This window comes from Leptidea sinapis, chromosome 39, assembly GCF_905404315.1.
Source record: "Leptidea sinapis chromosome 39, ilLepSina1.1, whole genome shotgun sequence".
NCBI lineage: Eukaryota > Metazoa > Arthropoda > Insecta > Lepidoptera > Pieridae > Leptidea > Leptidea sinapis.
In genome coordinates, this window is record NC_066303.1 from 8,819,543 (window position 1) to 8,843,929 (window position 24,387).

The 24,387-nt window shown below is 36.1% G+C and overlaps 1 protein-coding gene across 1 annotated transcript; it reads right to left on the reverse strand.

Annotated features, from left to right (window-relative positions):
• Positions 1-4,825: 4,825 nt before the first annotated feature.
• On the reverse strand, positions 4,826-23,771 carry LOC126976135 (uncharacterized). Its single transcript, XM_050824337.1, has 6 exons — positions 23,609-23,771; positions 19,457-19,602; positions 17,081-17,195; positions 11,454-11,652; positions 7,852-8,014; positions 4,826-5,232 (listed from the first exon to the last, which is right to left on the reverse strand). The coding sequence occupies exons 1-6, from the start codon at positions 23,613-23,615 to the stop codon at positions 5,119-5,121; spliced, it is 744 nt and encodes a 247-aa protein (XP_050680294.1). The 5' UTR covers positions 23,616-23,771; the 3' UTR covers positions 4,826-5,118.
• Between the last annotated feature and the right edge of the window lie 616 nt (positions 23,772-24,387).

The window sequence follows — 24,387 nt, forward strand, 5'->3', positions numbered from 1 at the left end:
ATTTTTAACTTAAAAAAGATAAAACAATGAAAATAGACATTTTTAGTTTAGTGTAAAAAAATTCAACTAAAATGTATTACATGTTATTTAATTTTTAATAACTGGTATTGCCTCCTCGAGCTCTGATTACAGCTTCGAGCCGGTTTGGCATACTGAACACTAGGTTTCGGAGCCGATGTTGGGGAATATTCTCCCATTCTTCTATCAGGGCCTGCTTTAGTGCCCTGAGGGTAGTAGGTGGTGGTCTGCGATTTCTGACTAGCCTCCGAAGCTCATCCCAGGCATGTTCAATCGGGTTGAGATCAGGACTTCTTGATGGCCAAGCCATCACGCTGATACCGACCTCCTGAATATACTCTTGTACGATATGAGCGGTGTGTGGCCGGGCATTATCATGCATCAGCATCGATCCATCACCCATATTTGCTAAATACGGCCCTGCATACTCATTGAGAATCTCTTGAGCATATCTTTGCCCAGTGAGGGTGATTTTCTATGGCTACTAGCTCTGTGCGACCTTCTGAAGATATGCCAGCCCATTCATGTACACTGCCTCCACCGTATTGGACTCTTTCTGAGATGCAGGCTTGAAGGTATCGCTCACCAGGTCGCCTGTAAACACTTCGCCTTCCATTAGAACTGTAAAGGGAGAATCGAGACTCATCTACAAACAAAATTCTTGACCATTCTTCTTCATCCCACTGCATGTGTTCACGGGCGTATCGCAGTCTCGCTACTCGATGCTGTCTCTCGAGTTTTGGGCCACTCGCTGGTCTTCGGGGTTTCAAATTTGCTTCAGCAAGTCTTCTTCTCACTGTACTGGCACTAATGTAGTCCCTCCGGGTCTGAAGTAGCTGTTGCTGGACTTCAACTGCATTTTGGTGGCGATTTCTTAACACAGTGGAAATAATATAACGATCTTCTCATCTTCTCGGGCACTGGTACACCTGGGTCTGCCATAACAAGGTCTCCTCAGATGGTGTCCAGTCTCTTCGTACCTTCGCTTTACCTTCTGGACCGTTCGTACCGTCACACCCACCATTCTTGCAGTGCGACGCATACTGATGCCTAGTTCCAGAAAAGCCATGATCCAAGCACATTCTTCAACTGAAAGAAGCATGATAAATAAATGTTATGTGCTTTTTAGCATAAATTTTTAAAACAAGACCCATCGATATCTTGAAAAAAAATTTAAAACAGAAAGAAAAATGTGAATGGTAAAATTGTAATTCGAAAACGTCCACTTTGAAAAAGGAATGGTTTTGTTTTTGAAGTTTTTTTTCAGCCAATTCTTAAAAGAAGGTTACCGACTATAAAGTTTTTATCTACAAAATTAAATTCTCTTTGGAGTCCTTTTTATTTCGAAAGTATATCTTGTGAACTCAAAACGTTATCCCAATTTTTAAAGTGTGATACTTACTTTTGAAGGCCAGTGTATAACATAAATAAATTGTCACAGGTCACAGATATCATACTTACAACAGTCATACAGAGAATTAATTATTAAATTACAGCTTTTTCTAATGCGGTCCATAAAGGAAGCGGCTCTTTTTCTTAACACGGCATAGAAATCGTCAACCTTATTCTCCGCAAACATGCCCGACGCGCTACAGCGCCACGGTAGTTTAAGCATTGCTCTAAAAGCGTTATTGTACTGCACACGTAGCGTATAGTAAGCTCGTTTTGTATAGTTTTTCCACAAGTAACTGGTATAGAACGACTGGCAATAAGCGCCGAATAAGGTTATTTTGACAGGTACACTACACCTAGCGAATCTGCGGGCTAACATGTTACTTGTGGCGGCAATGGACCTCCTTTGTCTTTGAATGTCATCATCATCCTTCAAGTTATTTCTTATGATGTGCCCCAGGTATTTAAATTGAGAAACAATTTTGAGCTGAGATCCCGCCAAAGTGATAGCTGGGTTTGAAATCTGCGACCCGTCGTGTCTGAATACCATAATTTCCGTCTTATCTACGCTATACTTTAAACCATGAGTTGAGGCGTACTGTTCACAAATATTTATAAGTTTCCGTAAGCCGTATAGAGGGACTCAGCAGGACCATGTCATCCTCGTAACTCAAGTTATTGACAGGTTGATTACACATATAACAGCCGACTTTTTATTTAAAATATGTTGTAGGTTTTTTTATCAAAATTAGCTCAATTTGTTTTTGATAAGAAGATTGGAGTTAAGACCAGACTCCTTAAGGAGTCTTATACTAGCACTGGACCAGGGTATCAGGATTCAAGTTCCCCATAGTTAGGTACTACATATTTTACTTTAAACAATATACCTTGCTATTAAATGTATATTGTCTTAAATCTTGTAATTTCTCTTCTTCTTTAAGTATCTAAAAGATGCCAACCGGACCTTATTCAAACTCTTTATATGTTTATTATTATCAAATATCTCTATACAAAATAGGATTTAAAATCACTTATTGAATCTTAAAAAGTACCACCCATTTGGAGGTGAGTGCCTCAGACCTGAGATGAAAATCAGGGGGTTTTATCTTTGCTTTTTTATTAATTAATATTTCGATCTTTATCAATTCTTGTGAATCTCGTAATACATTTGTTTTGTACATGTTCTGGGATAATGTTGTAAAAGCATATACATCGCCCCACAAAAGACTTACTAACTCGACTTAGCCGAGTAGTAGGAATAATAAGTGTATGTTTGTTCCTGGTGTTTATATAACTAACATACCACTTACGTCCGTCCTTCCTCATTTCCGATAACGCCGCATTCCGATTCCGCAACTTTAACAGCGAGTTATTAAAATTAACCGAAAAAGAAAGTCAGTTGAAAATTTCAAATGCTTTTTATTTCTAAAAATATAATAATCTCAAAATTAAGGGGTTTTCAAATGACAAGTGTTTAAATAAGTACATATTGTTAAATCTTATACATTGGTACAAAATCTTAAAATTGATTTACACTTGGTTGTTTAATAAATTAAACTTATGGGTGTTCTGGGATTTACCAGTGGGAGGCTCCTTTGCACCGGATGCCGGCTAGATTATGGGTACCACAACGGCGCCTATTTCTGCCGTGAAGCAGTAACGTGTAAGCATTACTGTGTTTCGGTCTTAAGGGCGCCGTAGCTAGTAAAATTACTGGGCAAATTTGACTTAACATCTTACGTCTCAAGGTGACGAGCACAATTGTAGTGATGCTCAGAATTTTTGGGTTTTTCAAGAATCCGGAGCGGCACTACATTGTAATAGTAGGGCGTATCAATTACCATCAGCTGAACGTCCTGCTCGTCTTGTCCCTTATTTTCATAAAATAAAGAAAAAGAAGTTATTCGAATCGGTTACAAGTTGTATTGAGATCTAGCACTAATGTTCTAGTCTTTACAGCCTGATCAAAAAGAAATGTTTACTAAATCGTAATTATTTTTGGCGTTCTGTGTTCATTTAGTTCACGTGTTCTCATAGATTTTACTGTTGAAAGCTTTTACAGATCTCATTAAACGATTTTAGTATTTTATCCACACAGAAGTAATAAAAAACCATTTAGTTTCTCTTTGTTGCTGTTGTATCTATTTTACCTTTTGTTACCAATAGGTGTCGTTGTTGTAAACTTTTTGTGGTCTTGTAGCTTTGTGTTCCGATTTATGGCCGTTTTCAATAACGTATCTATCCTTAGTTTAACTAACTAGTGGTAGACAAATATATCCTTTTACTCTTGCTTACATTACAATAATCTATCGACGTAAAGCATTGGACTATAACTATATTGGACATAACTATAAATAGATAAGATCTTGTCATTAAACGGTGACAGCAATATATCCGTAACTAGAGATACGATATTGAAAACGGTCGTTAAAGATTGAATTCCAGAATAAACACATGTCTCCTATTTATTCCTCTCTTTAGAAGATCGCGGGATGGGGTAAAGTTAACCATGTTCATTTTAACTCCCGAATCTAAGTTTGCACGTTAACCACTCAAAAGGCAACAAAAAAAATAGTTACAAACACGAAAAAATATCGACTTAAAACATGTATATCATATAGAATGGTAATTAAAAAGATACAATCTGTAACAAACATACAAAAAAGTTCAGTCGAATTGATTGATAAATACGACTTTTTATGAACATACTAGCTGACCCGGCAAACGTTGTTTTGCCATATTAATTATTTTTAGAGTTAAACCGTTTCTTGGACATTGCAACATTACTTAATAATTCTAACATAGAATATTTTTTTAAAATAAACGTAGCCTAAGTTACTTCTTATTACATTTGCTACCTGCCAATAAGTCTCGTCAAAATCGATCCAGCCATTTCAGAGAGTAGCCGGAATAAATAGACAGACAGACAGGCAAAAATTGTAAAAAATGTTAATTTGGTGTATATATTTATACATGTAGTAAAAAACGGTTATTTCAATAGTACAAACAGACATTCCAATTTTATTTATATGTATAGATAGGTCAACCAGCAACACGAGCCGATGCATGGACCAGCCATTGCGAACATTGAGGCAAAGGACTAACCGACAATAGCCGTTACTAGTAACTAATTTATCAATAATGAGAGGAAAGTCGGGACGAGCTCCTAGTACATCATAAAGAACATTTCCATGAATTCAATTGGTACCTAATCTTCGCAAGTGCGTCACACGAATAGGTCAAATGGGTGTGTCTTAATGAACCGAACATAATGGTAATAAGAGGGTTTGGTCCGGCAATGGAAGCAATAATGTTGTTTATGTCCTATTTGAAGTACTATTGTACTATAAAAACATGCGAATAGGATAGGAACCTATAGGTATGCAGAATGAAGAAATTTGAACCAAAGACCGAACAATATAAAAAAATTCTTTATTATACGGAAGTAGGTTTTGTCTTAGTGTATTTGTAACATTTTGATATAAATATTTAGTTTTTTCCTCGAATATTAAGAATATATTCTAGAATAGATGCAAAAATTTCACATTATGTGTGCCCACAATATTGATAAAAGGGCTAAAGTTCATGTATATTATGCGTTTTATTTGGATATTGTTGCATTTTTATATTAATTGATACAATATTTATTATGAATACACCGTTTGCTTCACTGAACTATAAGTCCAATGTCACGTGTAGTTATCATCATCAAGTGGGGTGATCTGGTGAAGGCTGATGCTCTTTCTCCTTGTTGAGAGGACTTGTGTCTGGAGCTGTGTCTCCGTTGTTACCACTATGTAGCGCTACAGACGTTAGAGGTACCTGTTAAGCAAACGGTTTCTAGTTGAGAAGATGCCATCAAAAACATAATATTGTAAAAAAATAAATCTCACAATAAGTTAGTGAGATTTATTTTTCTATTACCGTAAAAAGTTGTGAGGTCCGTGTAACACCAAGTCGGTCACTTTATTCATTCCCTAATTAGGAACCTTGTGACTTAAGTTATTTCGTAATTACTTCACCTTGCATCATCGTATAGTGAACATATCAATATTAAATACATGCTTAAAATAAATAGATTAACTTGGCCCTCGCATGACACAGTGTATCTCCTTTTTTAATTAAAATACAATGTATCTCACAACTAATACATACTATATTAAATTTGATTGTTTAGTTTTAACCACAACAAAGTTCAAAATAGCCTGAACTGGTTCGAGAAAAGGATGGTACGGCCGTGCCGCTTGTTATCACTCGACTTGGCGATTATATTATATCTTTAAATGAGCAATTCTTGAATCTCGGAATCGGCTCCAACGATTTTCATAAAATTTAGTATATAGGGGGTTTCGGGGGCGATAAATCGATCTAGCTAGGTTTCAATTTAAAAAAATGTAGTTTTATCCGTTTTAATGAGAAACAGCTACAATAACTTTAGAATACAAAGGTAAATTTCGACACTATATACAAGACTATAGTAGCTCAGATGGGACATTGGGTGATCCGGAAAGCAGAAGACCCGGTTCGAATCCAGATGTCCTATTATTATTTTTTTTTAATTCAAGTTTGTACATTCTTAAAAATCCGAGCAAGGCTCGGTTGTCCGGATATTATCATTTTAAATAACAATAGTAGCTTATATACTTTGACAGGTCCGATTGATTAGGTTTGATCCTAAGTTATACACATCAGGCTTCCAAATGCCTAATTAAATAACCGCATATGCCAATCTTATTCCTTTAGACCTGGTCCCATTATCAGTTCTTTATCCTTACATTTTAGATGATTATTATTATTATTTACATCAATTAAATATACATTGTTACTTAGTCCCTTAATATTTACATTCCCGCCCTAAATTCGAAATGTGGGCCTAGGCTAACCTTTTCCCCACACATCATTCACCTTACCTCTATAAATTTATGCAAATCTACTTTGATCTAAGCTCTACATATTCAAACCGCCACAGAATTTATTTTCCGTCACTACATCAAATTCAAAGAGAAAGAAGAAGGAGATGTAAGAATGTGGAGGTTAAGTCTCTTTATTTGTGTATGAATCCGTGGTGCAAAAAGAAAATAATGCGTGGTATTAAGCCCAGCAAATTCTTTATATTATTTATTCTAATGTGCAAAAAATACGACTTAGCCTAACAGAATGGAAAAACAGGCAAACAAATAATGCACTTCCATTGGCAAAACCTTTTTTTTTATATAAAAGAGGCAGTATACGGGCAAGAGGCTCACGGGATGGGAGTGGTGAGGCAACCGCCCATGGACATCCGCAACAACAGGTGTCAGGAGATCCATTGCCAGCCTTTAAGGTGGTATGCTCTTTTCTTGAAGGTCCCTAAGTCATGTCGGTTCGGGAAAACAGTAGAACGCGCGTAGTAGACGTAAAGGTACTGGAATCAATCCGAACAGCTCCTCTGAGCACTCCCCATGATAAATGCGGTAGAAGATTGGCTTGCCCTTGCATAATCGGCCACTGTCCTTCAAACAAGCAACTATTCACCATAGGTATGAAAAGGAAAGCTTAATGCAGTGGATGCATGGAGGATCAGGAATCGACACAGTGCGCGTTTATGGAGTTCAGCAGCGTAGACAAATAATGGGCTTAGATTCTCCAATCTTCAGCCTTACTTCTAAAAGCCTGCTGAAGTCCGAAAGGATTACCTTAAACATTTGGCCTGGCCTGCTTGTAGTTAGAACATAAAATAACAGAACATAAGTAGGCAAGATAAGCTAGGCTAATCATTCCATATCTTCAATGTTTTTCTATTAAATAAATAAATTATTAATAGTATGATATTAATTATATTCTGTATGTTCGTGCTTCGTCCAACTAGTAACAAAATCACTAGCAATAATTACATCATTGTCAAGAAGATTTCTTATTGAGATATGATATATCTAACACATAATAATATTCGTTTTAAACAAATGTACGTTCTGTAATGTACGGGTGTAAGAGTTGGGTATGGCAGAAGAAGCATAAAAGCAGAATTAACGCACTTGAGATGTGATCACTGCGTAGTATGTGTGGGGTGAGACCGATTGTCAGAATTCCGATTGCGGTAATACGAGCGCGCTGTGGTCTAAAAGAAGATGTCGAGACATGGGCTGAGAAAGGGATGCTAAAATGGTTTGGACACGTGGAGCGAATGAGTGAAGAAAGAATGACATATAAATTAAATATAATAATGTATATGGGCAAGTCGGTCGCGGGAGACCTCGTAGAACATTCATCGACCATTGAGGTCGTTTCCAGAAAAGGTTCGATGCACCCGGAACCGGCGAGCATGTGTGAAAAGAGTAATTAATGTAGGAGAAGCGCGTGATGTTTGTAAGGATAGACAAGGCGTGTGTGTGTTAAACATCTGTGCTTATGTATTATTTTAATACTACCTAGAGGTATCAGAATGGGCATCAAACAACATACCATAGAAACTGCTGTACAAGTGTGCGCATCTGAAGGTCGAGGCGGGGATAGTGCAGCGTCGTATTTGTAGTCCAGGTATAGCATGTAGGCCGCTGTGGCCAGGGTTGTTACGGATATGATGAGCAGAGCCACAGCTACCCCGATGCAGGTCTTCGTACTGCAACTATTGAAAATTTCAGACTACAGTACTCTTGTTCCAGTCCCTTTAAAACTCACATCCCTGATCTGAACGTGAAATGTAACTCTAGGTTAAATTTTATCCACACTTCAATCCTAATTATTTATTATTAAGAGATTATTAGATTACAAACAAGAATAATAATACAAGTCAAGCTTTTAAGTAATAAAAGCTAGTTAACAAGTGTGCCTGAACTAGGTTAACCTGTGTTTCAGGCGTAATGAGCTTATATTAAAACTAAATAATCAAAAAAAGAGAAACTTATTAAAGTAAAAAGGTATAAATTAATCTACAGGTTAATTATATAAGTAAACAATATCTTTAAGTAATGACTATTAATTAATACAGATAAAATATAGATAATATTTATTTTAACACTTTTAGTAATTTTTCTGTATCTTCATAGGATATAATATTTTGAACTGCTTCATAAAGAGCCTTCTTACAATGAATATAATGTAGGGGATAGATGTTTGCTAATAGATATTTGATATACTATAATATCTAATATATAAAATTCAAATGTCGCGGTGTTTGTAGTTAAACTCCTTCGAAACGGCTTGACCGATTCTCATGAAATTTTGAGTGCATATTGGGTAGGTCTGAGAATCGGACAACATCTATTTTTCAATCCCCCTAAATGTTTATATAATAATATAATAAGTGGATCACCTGTCCACGCCAATTTTTTTGACATTTTTTTTTAAATTTGTTTGATTATGAGTCAGCATTAAAAAATACATATAACTTCAATTTTCACTCAGCTAGTATATTATATATATATATATATATACATATATATATAAGTTAACTATAGTTACTATAATACTAATAGTTACTTTTGTATCGCGATTTTAATATCGGCAATACAACGTTTGCTGGGTCAGCTAGTATATTATATATATATATGAGTTAACTATAGTTACTATAATACTAACAGTTACTTTTGTATCGCGATTTTAATATCGGCAATACAACGTTTGCTGGGTCAGCTAGTATATTATATATATATATATATATATATATATATATATATATATATAAGTTAACTATAGTTACTATAATACTAACAGTTACTTTTGTATCGCGATTTTAATATCGGCAATACAACGTTTGCTGGGTCAGCTAGTATATTATATATATATATATATAAGTTAACTATAGTTACTATAATACTAACAGTTACTTTTGTATCGCGATTTTAATATCGGCAATACAACGTTTGCTGGGTCAGCTAGTATATTATATGTATATATATAAGTTAACTATAGTTACTATAATACTAACAGTTACTTTTGTATCGCGATTTTAATATCGGCAATACAACGTTTGCTGGGTCAGCTAGTATATTATATATATATATATAAGTTAACTATAGTTACTATAATACTAACAGTTACTTTTGTATCGCGATTTTAATATCGGCAATACAACGTTTGCTGGGTCAGCTAGTATATTATATATATACATATATACTATAGTTACTATTATACTAACAATTTGTTGAAAAATTCCTCAGTAAATATTGAACTCCATATTTTTCTAAATTAATATTAAGAAAGTAAAGCTAACATTTGTACACGGGGACAGGCGATTCTACTTATAAGATTGTACAAAACAAATTTGTTTAAATCGAATTCTTTGGGCTGGGACTGTAAACGTTTCAATCAATTGAAACTATAAAATCGATTACGAGGGCTCGACAACGAGGGTTCGCAATGGCACACAATCGTGCAGTGGCAAATGTTTACAATTTATTCTTGTCGGAGATTGAAACCCGCAAAGATAGGGCGTGATAGTACAGTCATGGCGAATAATGATTTACATATTTTGGTAAAAGTTCAACGCAATTTTGTTCCTCATCACTATCATTAAGTCGATCTTGCATAGATTGTATGAAAAATTATGAATAAATAAATGAGTATTGATTTAAAATGAATATGAAATATGTACGGTAATTTACCGTGGGGTCATGCTGCTGACAATGATATAGTGTTTGCTCTGCAAAAGAGAAGCTGTTCGTGCTATATATCAGCTTGGTTATAGACAGTCTCTCAAAGAAAAATTTAAAGAAATAAATATTATGACTGTTCATTGTCAGTACATTTATGTAAGTTTAATTAATATACGTTCACAAAAATCGTCATCTTTTTGCTCTTAATAGTGATTTTCATTATTATAACACTAGAAGTAAGGGATTGCTTGTAACTAATTCTAGTAGGCGTCATAAGATGCATAATAGCTTAAATGGCAAATGATATACACTTTTATAATAAAGTCCCAGCTACTGTTCAGGCATTATCTACAAATAAATTTAAATTTTTTTATTAAAAAATTGCTCTGTCGTAAATCCTACTACTCCACAGCTGAATATCTAAGTGATCCGAAAGCTTGGAACTATATTATGATAATTTTATGGCAATAGCAATGACAGTACAAAATTGTTTATTTTTATGAAAATTCTTCTCTCTAGAGCGCCACTTGTTTCCGAAACGGTAGTAGTATCTAGTAAATTAGAAATAACATCAAAAAGAATTCAAAAGGAATCAATTTTGAGAAAATAAATGCCTTTTATACCTTTAAAAGACTAGCAATGAGCTCGTCACTTCTCATCACATCTCCATTCTTCCAAACTGGTTGTAAATGGTCCTTTTTTTGCTTAAATTAATAAATGGTTTTAGATTTTGACTCAAATCTAAAGATTTTTTAATTATGAGGTATCTATAACATCTTTTCAGGTATTTTGGGAGATTATTATAAATTACTACTTTATAAGAAAAAAATGTGCTTTCATAAGAAAATGTCCAAGCATTTAAAAGGTGCTGTTCGTATGATGCCAAATTTAATTTTAAAATATTTTTTTTTGCTTTTATTATAATACTAGCTTTTACCCGCAACTTCGTCCGCGTGCAATAGTTACTTTGGGCAGCAAAATTTATTTCATGCTCACATTGCAAATAATAATATTAATTGCGTATAGAAACTGCTGTGTTTAATACATTTTATAAGATAAATAAAATACAAATATTAATTTATTTTTTTAATCAGGTGCCTAAAACCAAAGTTTCATGGTGTTATCTTCGATATTGACGAACTTTCATACATACTTTATTTCAACCGTTATTTCAACCCCGCCAAGCCTTTTATTCGTGATAAAAGTTAGCCTTTGTCCTATCCCAAGTTCTTGTCTATCTCTGTACTAAATTTCATCAATATCGGTTCAGTGAAAGCGTAACAAACAAACTAACAGTCACATTTATAATATTATTTATCAAGTTATTATCTTAATGGTAAGGCATACGCTTTTTGATCAATTTTGGCAATAGCATTAATAGCGCAAGTTTTAACGAAAGTAATTACTTTAAATTTTTTAATATATCTACATAAAACATAATTAAGTACAAGATCTAACATAGATACATACCTAATATTCATTATTGAACGCATACAGACCACAATCATGGCAGTATGCGCACATACAGCCGATAACCACAGCATCGTTAGAGGTACAGCTGCACACGGGGAAGGTCCCAGAACTCGCCAAGGTGGACCCCAGTTTCTTGAAGACCTGGAGTGAGCAGACACCCATCCGCCAAAACCTCGGCTGAAGTATACCGACATAGCTGTAAGCATATTATCTTTTATCTTTGCAACACAGATAACATACTCTACACAACAATTGTAAATTGCAGAGAAAGTATTCAGTTTTTTCAAGATTTACATCAAGTTGTTATTGACCGCGAGGTTTTCTATGCATATTATACCTGTATTCTAGAGAAATAAACTTTAGAACATTCCATATAAATTACATATAGAATTGTAGTTTACAAAATATCGATAAATAAAATTCTATCTCATAAGATAGTTAGATAATATTAATTATGTCATAAAGACATAGCTCTCTTGAAACCATTGAATGGAAAAATCTAGAACAATAATAGAATAATCTTAAATTTTTCACTTATTTAATGAACACCATCTCCTTGACAATGCATTTTCCAAATCACCGCATTTCAAAGGCTGTTTGCGGAGAAACTGAAGCTTCATGCTGGCGCAACAATATTTTGTAATTCATTTTATATTTCATTAATTATAATTCATTATAAAACTAATAATATAAAGACAAGTAGTGATGATAGTCAAGTACAAAATACACGCAGTAAAATAGTGAGCATAATGTTTTAAATAAGTCGGGCCAAATACCTGATGTCACCGAGAACCCTCCCGAAGGTCATAGGTGACATCAGACATTTGATAAACTACCTTGAGGAGTTGGGACAGCTGGAATAGCAACCCAGCCCTAACACGCAAAAAAGGCGCAAAATTGACGTCTAATTGGCGGAGAATAGCCCGTGATTACAAACACCAATCCGTATTGTTGTAAAGACGTGGAAAAATTGCGATAAATTAGTATTGTTGGTTTTAGGAAATAGTTTTAAGTCTTAATATAGTATTTAATTTAATTGTATGTTACACGCTATGATTGAAGAAAATACAAATTAAGAAGCAAGACAAAGTAATGTTTAGGTGAATTATTTGAAACAGTAATGATTCCGTTACTACGTTACGTTTCTTAAGGGTATAAAGCTTTTAAAATTGTTTAAAGCGAATGAAAATAAAATTACTAGCAATGGACGTATAATACCTAATACATAACAACAGAAGAAAGATAAGGCTTAGTCTACATAAATAGTTGAGTAGAAAGTTTATTTCAATCAATTTCACGTTCACAAAGTCCAGTCGGAATGAACGAGAACGGAAAAATTGTTGCGTCAATTTACTTGACAGCCTCTGAATAGAATGCCACGTTGCATCATATTGAATTCATGACATTTCACATGAGAAAAATTTCACAACTATAATAGTGGTTTTGTTTTATGTTATTTTACAGAATAAGACGACAAAGAATCATGTGGGTTATACAACGTTCTATACATAGTCATTGGGGTTATAGGTAAATGATTATTGTCGTTTCTTTACCAACATCAGATTCACCATTTCATGCCTAAGTGATATGGAAATAAAATAGCTTATTCGATTTATCATATTAGAATTCAAAAAAAAAACTGAACGTTTCTGGACTGGCCATTTGTAACATTATCTATATATCTATATTGAAATTGGCCTTTGTTTGAGGCTCCTTCACGCCTAAACCACTGATCGTAGAGACAAGAATACCACCATTCGATGCGAAATTTATCCTAAATGGTTTAACATTCGCCCAACGAAGCGGGCGGGAATGGTTAGTATATTAAAAAAGCCCGCTGAGTTTCTTGCGCCCATTCTTCTCAGGTCTGAGGCAGGCTCTTTTGAATGGGTGGTAGTTTTTGACGTTCAATAAGTGATTTTAAATCCTATTTTGAATTAAAATATTTGAATTTGAATTTGAATAGATGTAAATAAATACATAATTTTTGGACATAATAACATTACACCAAAAGTATTTCCAAAATTTTATGAAAATTTACTAACGTATAGTCGTTTAACTCTTGAAAACGTTTTAGCACTATCTATGGATTCTTCTCATGCTTTTGATACTCTGCTTGCTCGTGCTCCATTACTGGAACGGTTTAGTGACTACACTATCTAAAATTCGAACATTTAAGTGAAACTCGACAATATGTGTAGTAAACCTATCATAATGATGAACGGTCAGCTCAAAGTTCAATATTATATTCCGTCCATTGTAATTAATATAAAAAATTACACGTGCTTCCAATATGCGGATGACATTTGTCTCGTAATCGCGAATAAAGATGTAATAAAGGCTTGTGACCTTAAACAATAAGATCTCAATAACCTAACATGAGAAAGGCCTTGTTTTAAATTCAAGTGAAACTAAGCTCTTAGTGCTTTAATCTCCATATATTAAAATTTTACTGATATTGATACTTAAGTTATTGAACTTAAGTCCACCAATATGTTCATCTTACCTTTCCTACCCAGGGTATAATTTGGAACACTCCTTTATATCACGGGCTGGCGTGTGCGTTTACGTCAGGGAGGATGTCTGTTCTCGACGCGTGAGTTTTCTTGAAGGACAGGACCTATCCATCATCTGGCTGCGTGTAGACTGCGATGACCATCCGCGAATTTACGCATGCCTGTATAGGTCCCATAGCGGTAACGCAGAGACTGACCGGCTCCTCAAACACATCCAAATGGCTACAGATTCCGTGTTGGAGCAGATCCCCACTGCAGAGATCGTGTTTCTTGGCGATTTTAACGCCCACCACGCCGAATGGCTAGGCTCACGTACCACCGATCATGCAGGGAGATCTGTTCACGACTTCACCTTAGCATATGGTCTGGCGCAACTGGTTATTGCGCCAACGCGAATCCCAGATGTGCAAGATCATACACCTTCACTGTTAGACCTTCTGTTGACCTCACATCCGGACGGCTACCTAGTTTCCGTTGACCCTCCTCTGGGATCGTCGGGCCACTGCCTGATCCGGAGCACCGTGACGATCACGCGCCTAACACGGCCCCGCTTCTTAGGCTGTCGCCGCGTGTGGCACTATAGGTCAGCAGAGTGGGTCGAGATGCGGTGCTTTTTTGCATCCTACCCGTGGAGGCAGATCTGTTTTTTGCTGGGAGATCCAGATGCCGCTGCTGACGCTGTTGCTGATGTGGTACTGCAAGGTATGGAACTCTTCATTCCATCCTCCTCTGTGCCTATTGGTGGCAGGTCCCAACCATGGTTTGACCGCTCCTGCAAAATGGCCATTCGCCGAAAGCAGGAGTGCTATCAGGCTTGGGTCAATGCGGTGGTATCTAAGTATGTGAATTCCAGCGAACTTAAAAAACACTTCAATCATGCCTCCAGGTCCTTCAAAAGAGTTATTGCTGACGCGAAGTCGAAGCACATTGGCAGAATTGGTGAGAGACTTGCACGCCTTCCCTCGGGAACTCGTGCGTTCTGGTCGCTCGCCAAGGCTGTCCAAGGAAACTTCTGCCAGCCAGCCATTCCGCCACTGCACAGGGATGATGACTCGCTGGCCCATGACGCGAAAGAGAAAGCTGATCTCCTGGGCTCCCTCTTCGCGTCCAACTCGACTCTGGATGACCAAGGTGCACCACCACCGCATATTCCGCGGTGCGATTCATATATGCCGGAGGTAAAAATCCGGCATGGTGCCGTGCTTAAGGCGCTTCTCACCTTGGACATTCACAAATCGATCGGGCCCGATGGCATTCCCCCGATAGTGCTGCGAACATGCGCTCCGGAACTGGCGCCGGTCCTTACCCGTCTTTTCCGGCTCTCCTACTCATCAGGCGTAGTCCCGAAATTATGGAAGGCGGCTTAGTGCACCCGATCCCTAAGAAAGGTGTACGCTCAGATCCGTCCAACTACCGCCCCATTGCCATTACCTCCATTTTCTCCAAAGTAATGGAGTCGATCATCAACCGCCAGCTCTTGGGATACCTAGAGGGGCACCAGCTGATCAGCGACTGCCAGTACGGATTCCGTCAGGGTCGTTCAGCTGGTGAGCTTCTTGCGTACCTCACCCATAAATGGGCGCAAGCGGTTGAGTCGAAGGGAGAAATTGGCGGTGAGTTTGGACATAGCGAAGGCCTTTGATCGGGTATGGCATAAAGCGCTTATAGCGAAACTGCCATCCTATGGGCTTCCCGAGAAGTTGTGCAAATGGGTCACTAGCTTTTTGACTGATCGGAGCATCAAGGTTGTTATCAACGGTGCATGCTCCGACTAAAACCCATAAACTCTGGTGTCCCGCAAGGCTGTATGCTATCCCCTACGCTGTTTCTTCTGCATATCAATGACATGCTGCAAATCAGCAATATTCATTGCTATGCAGACGACAGCACAGGGTATGCTTCCTACACCGGCCGTGCCAACATGTCCCGGGATAGCGTCGATGAGAACCGGAACAAACTTGTGTCTGAAATCGAGACTATGCTTTGCAAAGTCTCGGAATGGGGCCGACAAAATTTAGTCCAATTCAACCCCAAGAAGACACAAGTTTGTGCGTTCACCACTAAAAAGTCTCCCTTTGTCGTATCCCCTTAATTCGAGATCACTCCTCTAACTGCCACAGCCTGTATTGGCACACTTGGCGTCGATATATCGAGCGACATTCAGTTCCGTGGCCCAGTACCAGCTTCTTCCATTTGACCGCATACAACGAAGAGCGGCTCGAATCATCGACGATCAAGTCATCTCCGATCGGCTTGATTCTCTAGCATTGCGTAGAGATGTGGGTTCTCTCTGCATCTTCTACCGCATTTATCACGGGGAGTGCTCAGAGGAGCTGTTCGGGTTGATTCCAGCGGCCGAATTCCACCATCGGACATTACGTGCAAAGTACCATCCGCATCACGTAGACGTCTGGCATTCCACAACCGCGCGTTTTCTTTTCTTGAAATTTCTTGCCTCGCACAGCCACTTTGTGGAATCAACTACCGGCAGCGGTCTTCCCGAACAGATACGACTTAGGGACCTTCAAGAAAAAACCATACCCCCACCCACCCCAAAGGCCGGTAACGCATTTCTTGACACACCTGTTGTTGCGGATGTTCATGGGCGGTTGCCTCACCTCTTCCCATCCCGTGAGCCTCTTGCCCGTTTGCCCCCTCTCATATAAAAAAAAAAAATGTCCGCCTTCATAAAAATTATCAATAATAGAAAAGTACCATTGAGAATCGTTACTAATAGATAATAAATTTACTTGGAGTAATCATGAATGAATAAAAACCGCATCATTTGTAAGGTCAAAATAATACTGTATAAGTTGGTAGCTGAATCGTACGTTTAGTAAGGAGTGACCATGACCGTCGTTTCAATCCTTTTCAAGTAATAATAGATAAGGGACTACATTATTGTGTAAAGAACAGAAACTCTAAATATTTATAGATTTGCTTAAGTGGCAATGAGCTCCTGCTTGCATTTCTTTTCATGAAAGCTCAACAATTTTGGAGTGGTGGTGAAAAAGTATAACTTTGACATTCACATGCTCTGATTTGGCTCTGAAAACATATATGTTGCAGAAATCATCCTTCGGAGTGAATATTAAAATAATTAAATACCGGCTGCTAGAATCGTGACAGCTCCAGCCAGTACTCCCAAGCCCAGAGCTGGCGGATGCCTCTCCTCCAGCCAGCCTACGGCACCCACCACCAGACCTCCGATGCCGCACACGATCTATAACAACTATAACACCTTACATAAACATATTCACAGACATCTTAATGAACAAACCGACCAAGTGCTATTGGGACTCGCATATAAACTTGTTGGTAGGCTACAAGATGGACCGATGATCTGGTCAAGATCGCCGGAATACGTTGGATGAGGGCAGTGCAGGATCGATCGTCCCGGAAATCTTTGGGGGAGGCTTTTGTCCAGCAGTGGACGTCTTCCGGCTGATGATGATATAAGCTTACATAGATACATAGACATAAAGTTGAGAATTTTTGTTCTATGACAAATACAGTGTCTACAGAACAGGGAAAATAAATCTCTTTAAACTATTCTGGTATTGTATGAGAGGTCGCAATAGAACAATAATTCATAAAGTATTTCAGATAAAAAAATAACTAGTTTTTTATTCATCTAAAGCTGGGAAAAATAATCTCTTCAATAGTTCATGCTGAATTTGGTATTTTACCATTTATCTGAAATCCTGACTGTTAACTTGGTATTGTTAGTGTCTTAGTTCATTTCATTCTTAGTGAAATAAAATATTTTCCTTTATAATTTAAATGTATATGTTGTTGCACTTCATCAAATCTCAAACATATTTGCTCCACATTTTAAAAACAATAAGATATGGATTTAACTCTTAATTCGTAACACTGTCAACTAGTAGAGCAACTAAAATACAGTATAAAAACCACAGACACATAGTTAATTTGAAGTTAAGCTTTCTATTAAAAATCAAGTGTTACGAATAATGAGACTAGGAGGACTATGTAACAAGATATCGCTACACCGGCACCAATATCGGTTTCTCTGCAAAAGTAAATTTAAAAATAAAATTAATATCTACTCTTTTAAGCATGAAACGTAAGTTTCACTTCTAATGATCGGTGGAATATTTCATGGTTGTTTTTTGTTGATAACAACAAGAACAGGCATTTTACTACGGGGATTTATTTCATTGGAGTACACTCGGATTCTCGTTATATTCAAGTTCAGTATTCGAGCAGCATTCGAGTAATGTTTACCTTCAAACACACTCAATATGGCACAACTGATTTGCTATCGTTGAAGTACAGAATGATAAAGGGGAAAAAAAGAAACATTTAGAATATGCAATTGCACTTTGTATTTTCAATTGAGTGATACAATTAATTTCACGCCGAATAGAAGTGGATCATCTTTATTATATGCTTATTTAACTTAAGCATGAGACTGACAAAGTACCACCAAAAGTCCAGAAAACAGATGTAATGGATGTAACGAAATAACCTGTTTGAACCAAACATCTAATTATTGTTCATTCTACTTTCTTAGATGACACCAATTTGTTTTGATTAAATGATTGGAGTAAACTTGTATGAAAGGAGCCACGTTCGAGTTAACTTGGATTGAATTCAGTCTTCGGAATGCACTCGTATTAAGTGTTAACACTATACGAGTAGCTTCCCAGTAGAAATACAAATACCCTCCGTTCTGCCATTAATTACATAAATTAAATTTGAAGACTTTACATCTTATGTCTCAAGGTGACGAGCGCAATAATTGTATTACCGCTCAGGATTTTTGTGTTTTTAAAAAATAAAGGTACTGCATGATAATAGGCAGGGCGTATCAATTAGCATCAGCTGAATGTTCAGCTTGTCTCGTCCCTTTGTGTAATAAAAAAGCTATACATTAAAAATTTATTCTGTAATCTGAGTGTTGATTGTCTGAAACATATTTCAATATGTTCAACAATAGAGTATAATAATATTATTGAATTTGATTTAACAATATCAAAAAGGCTCTTACAATTGTTCACTCTTTCTAAAATTTAAATGGAATTTCTCAATGAGTTCATCATTTTGTTGATCGTTATATTTTTCATGCTGCAACTTACATAATCATTTTGTTTCACTCTGTCACACCAAAACTCTTTTACACTTCTCTTGTACAGCACTCTTTTGTATTTTAACTAAACTAATTATTAAATATTTGTATGGGTTCCACAACGGCGCCTATTTCTGCCGTGAAGCAGCAATGTGAAGGCATAACTATCTTTCGGCACAGATTCGGTCTGAAGGGCGCCGTAGCTAGTGAAATTACTGGGCATATGAAACTTAACATCTTATGTCTCATGGTGACGAGCGCAGTTGTAGTGCCGCTCAGAATTTTTGGGTCTTTCAAGAATCCTGGACTGTATTGTAACTGGCAGGGCATTATTACCTTCAGCTGAACGTCCGGCTCGTCTCGTCTCTTATTTTATAAACAAAAATGCAAACCTGTAGCACCCTGACCCGTAGTGCAATAGCAAAAGGATATAAGTGTAGATCTCCAAGTGTCACGTCATTTTCTTCTCCCTTTGAGGCACCGCTCACCGCACTACAGACGGATTGCTTCCGAGACCACATTGCTGTTGCAGGGAGGACTGTTGAATATTGACCAATTAGTTTATATTTTATCAAAGTCGTGAATATAGTTCGACGGACAGATAGCCGGTGGAGTACAAAAGTCTTCGAAAGGCGACTACGTACCAGATGACGCAGTGTTGGTAGGCCCCTTACAAGATTAACCGACGAACCGGTCAAGATCGCCGGAATACGTTGGATGAGGACAGCGTAGGATCGATCGTCGTGGAGATCATTGGGAGAGGCCTTTGTCCAGCAGTGGACGTCTTCCGTCTGATGATGATGATAATATAATGTTAAGTTTTGATATATCATTGAAAACGAAATTTTATGTAGTAGATATACAATTACCACATAGCTTGTCTCGATCGTCTGTCCGAGGGATGATATTCGGTTCTCAATAACTAAGTCTTTATTTGTCAAAGACTATAAAAATGTATGTGTGTGAATGTTGTATGTCATTCAAGCATTAATCTAATATATAAAATTCTCGTATGATGGTGTTAAACTTTGAACTGCTCCGAAACGGCTTGACCGATTCTCATGAAATTTTGAGTGCATATTGGGTAGGTCTGAGAATCGGACAACATCTATTTTTCATCCCCCTAAATGTTAAGGGTGGTCTAAAATTTTTTTTTAAATTTGTTTGATTATGAGTCAGCATTAAAAATACATACAACTTAAAATTTTCACCCATCTACGATCAACAGTTACTTTTGCATCGCGATTTTAATATCGGCAATACAACGTTTGTTGGGTCAGCTAGTATTTCTATATAAAAATGGCTTAACGCATCTCTTCTTCATATAAACTTTAACTGTGTTCAATTTCACGTTCATCCGTTCGCGCATTCCTTTTAAGAAGGGGTACAAAATTGTCGCATTATGGATTAATTATAAAAAAAAATATGTACTCTTATTCTTCATGAATAATTAACTACTTTATTGGTAGCCTAAGCACATAAAACAGACAAAGGAATAAAGGCATAGCCTTCATAGATTCCTATCTTCTCATTAACAGCTGACATAATGATAGGCAGGCAAAAATGTCGAGAAAAGCGAGTGAACGCCCATTATGTAAAAGTTCCGCAGAGGCCTATTCTATAACGCAAGTTATCATTACAACATTATTTGCAACGTCTACCAAATATTCAGGAATATATTGGAATTGTAAAAAATGAAAAACATAACTAACATAACATAATTGTTATGAATTTCAGTCATTATTTTAAATGTTTTTTGTAGGTATACAAGACATCCTTTTTTCGACTACCTTTCACATTTAAAAAAAAATAAAATATCATTATATATTTATCATATAAATGTTTGCACTTACCGGGATCTGAACCCGGGACCTCTAGCTCAGTAGGCAGGGTCACCAATCACTCGGCTATATCGGTCGTCATAATCTCCCAATTTATCAAACTAAACCTTGTTTTCTGATAAAATTTCGCGCTTGATAACAGCATATTGAGCAACTATTTGATTGGAAATTTATAACCAATACAAGTGGAAAACTTTACTTATATTTTCCAGAGTCTATATATTTGTTTAAATATTTATTGGACGTTTTCCTAAATTACCTTTTTTAAAAAAATAATTACAAAGTATTACTATAGGAAGGGTACTAAACATATTTAGATATTATATATATCATCAACACAGCATAAAATCAATTTTAAGAAAGTGATGATCATATTTATAAAAACGTAAATAGCAGTTGATCACCCCGGTAACAAAGTTTGATTTTCAATTCAAATTTGACGATTTTTTTACAAAATAAAGCTAAAGGGCGCAATTTATAAGTAAGTAGGTACCTGGAAAGGACCACCTCATGATCATCAGGTTGAGAACTGATGTTGGAACCCTGTAGAAATTGAGGGAACTATTCATTTTTATAGGCACACTTGAAGCGATTTGACTTGAATTGATTTTTTATAGTGACTCCTAGTATGGAACATATCGCTACGTGAGTTACCATCAAGTACCCAATTCCAAATAAGCTTTACTTTTTTTATGACAATAAGGAATGAGATTAGCAGGACGTTCAGCTGATGTTAATTGATACGCCCTGCCCATTACAATGTAGTGCAGCTCAGGATTCTTGAAAAACCCAAAAATTCTGAGCTACAGAAAAACTACAATTGCGCTGGCCGCATTTCAGTAGCTACGGCGCTCTTCAGACCGAATCACATTAATTGTTGTGAGAAGCGACTCTAACCAATCAAATTTAAAGAGAATGAAAATAGTACCACTGAAATGATCTGGTGATGATACCAGAAGGTGGATATCAGAACTCTAGGACTTAGAATTGCCTTAAACTTTCTCGTTCTATATATAAATATGATTTCTTTTAAATGTGACGGCCAATATTGCTTGTGACTATCCCTCGTCACAATTACTACTTTTTGGCGCTACATGTAATACCTACCTATACGCATATAAGTATGTTTATGTATCGACTTTATATCCCTTTATCAACTGCCATTTTCCAAAAACTAGGTACCAACTTCAAACATGGATATTGTACTATGAGACTAAGCTTACTAGAAATTAAACAGTTTTTTTAAGCCAGGCAACGGTGACGGGTGCCCTTCGTTTTTTTGGACTCAGGGTGAATTCACGAGAGTATCCTAATTTATAATATGTAATAAAAGTTAAGGATATAAAAATTTAAAGTATAATATTGTTTGTACCTACCTCTATCGCATTGGAATATTCTGTAATGATAGTGTGTATTTTGATAAAGTAAATTAAAAAAAATATTGTGCTTTTAAACATTTTGAAATTAGTGCTAAGTTAAACATGAATATAACGACTATCAAATCTTATGTTATATACAGAATCTTATGTCAACATGAAATATATTGGTTCTAAGAAGTCGTCAGTAATGCTGCTTCAAAATTTGTAAAGAGTATTTTTTTTTCTTTTTAGTTACCTGTCTTAAACTATAAGGCATAAAAGGCATTTAATTTTCTCAAAATTGATTTCTTTACAATTCTTTGATGTCATTTCATTAGAAATATAAGTATATTAATACTAGATACTGCTACCGCTTCAGAAACAAATGGCGTTCTGAGAGAGAAGAAGCCTCGCAAGTAAATAAACAATATTGTACTGTCATTGCTATTGTTATAAAATAATCATAATCTAGTCCCAGGCTGTCCGATCACTTAGATATTCAGCTGTGGAGTAGGTTTAAAGTCTGAACCTATTTTTTGTATATTTATTTTAAAGTTTTCAATTTGTTAATATTCGCTTTGCATATTTAAAATGGTGTTACAGTCAGTGTTTATGACCTACAGTTATACAATTATAAGCTACATGAGTATTTCTTCAAAGCTATCAATCAGAGACAGCACCGAAAGTAGACTTTTTTTTGTTATTATTGGGGCTACACTTAATTAAGTATTTCCAAAGCTAGATTTTCCATGGCTCATTGCTTTAAGTTACACAATTCAAAGAAATGCCATGTTTGGAAACTTGGTCGCCTAAGAAAGAAAAAATTCATTTAATTTTTTTAATTTCCTTAATAGAATACTTAGAACATATTATAGGAGCATAATTCTATTTAACCTGTTCAAAAGGTTTTTTTCTATATTCATAAAATTATTGAATATTATATACTTGTTATTATATATTTCTATAGTCTTTGCTTTTCCTTCAGTCATTAGCAATCTGTCAGTGCAACTCTCGTCAAAATAGGTCCAACTGTTTTGGAGATAAGCCTTTACGAACAGACACATAAAATTATTAAGAGTAAACATTCAATTTAAAAAAAATATATTTAAAAGTTAAATTTTATTAATAAAAAAGGTACAACTTGTCACCACTATTTGTAAACTCATAATTTCATCCGTTGAAAGTCAAATTAAATCTGAAATATTCATATTTCATCTAGACTTCCGCAACTTTGAATTAACTTTTTAACCAGAACAGACGTAAGAATCATATTACTTATTGGAAAGCTATTGAAATGGATTGATGGATTCACAAGCGGAAATAAAGCAGTATTAAACATCCTTACCAGGCATCAGGTATTAATCCACAAATATATTTACATCACATAATTACACATCACAATATATATATCAAGGTAATTTGCAATATTTACATTGTAATCGTAAATATAAGCAAAGTTTCACGCGAATGAAATACACGAGTGAGCAGTACCGGTGCTTAGAAGCAACTGAATTTCATGTTCAGATGGTTTCCTGAATGTAATACAAAAGGGAACTGTTGCTCTTGTAAGCTTTCGGCTCGAATTCGCCTCTGTGTAAGGCATTAATGAAGAAAGACAGTCCTGTGTTACTAAAACAAAACATTATTAAAGTTTTTTTAAATACAATTTTTCAAAGGACTTCTGCTTAAATGATTTGTCCGTGCGTAAGGTATGACGTTTACATACAGATTTTTTTACGATGAAACAGGAGATCTTAATCACCGCCGCCCACATTCTATTGCAATACTAAAGGAACTAGAAAAGGAACAGGAGCGTTGCCACCCTTTCAGAAAGGTGTACAGGCAGAAGGTACCCGTATCGTATTGCCCTGCAATCACTGCACAAGGAAATTCATTTCACAGCTTTGTCGTACGTGAAAGAAAGTTCCTTGAGAACCGCACTGTGGAACAACGCCTCTTCTAGATGGTGGGGAAGATATGGCAATTTGTGGCGTATCGTAAGAAGATGGAATTCGCTGGAAGGATTCAGGGCAAATAGTTACTAAAAAAATTTAAGGAATTTCCATACCTGGTCTAACTAAATACTATACTTTTAGTAACATTAGATTTATATTGAAGCAAAAA

Coding starts and splice junctions, on each gene's coding strand:
- LOC126976135 (XM_050824337.1), bottom strand. Junction 8,015..11,453: donor CGTTCAATAATGAATATTAG/GTATGTATCTAT, acceptor AATTTTCAATAG/TTGCAGTACGAAGACCTGCA. Junction 5,233..7,851: donor CTTGTACAGCAGTTTCTATG/GTATGTTGTTTG, acceptor TTTGCTTAACAG/GTACCTCTAACGTCTGTAGC.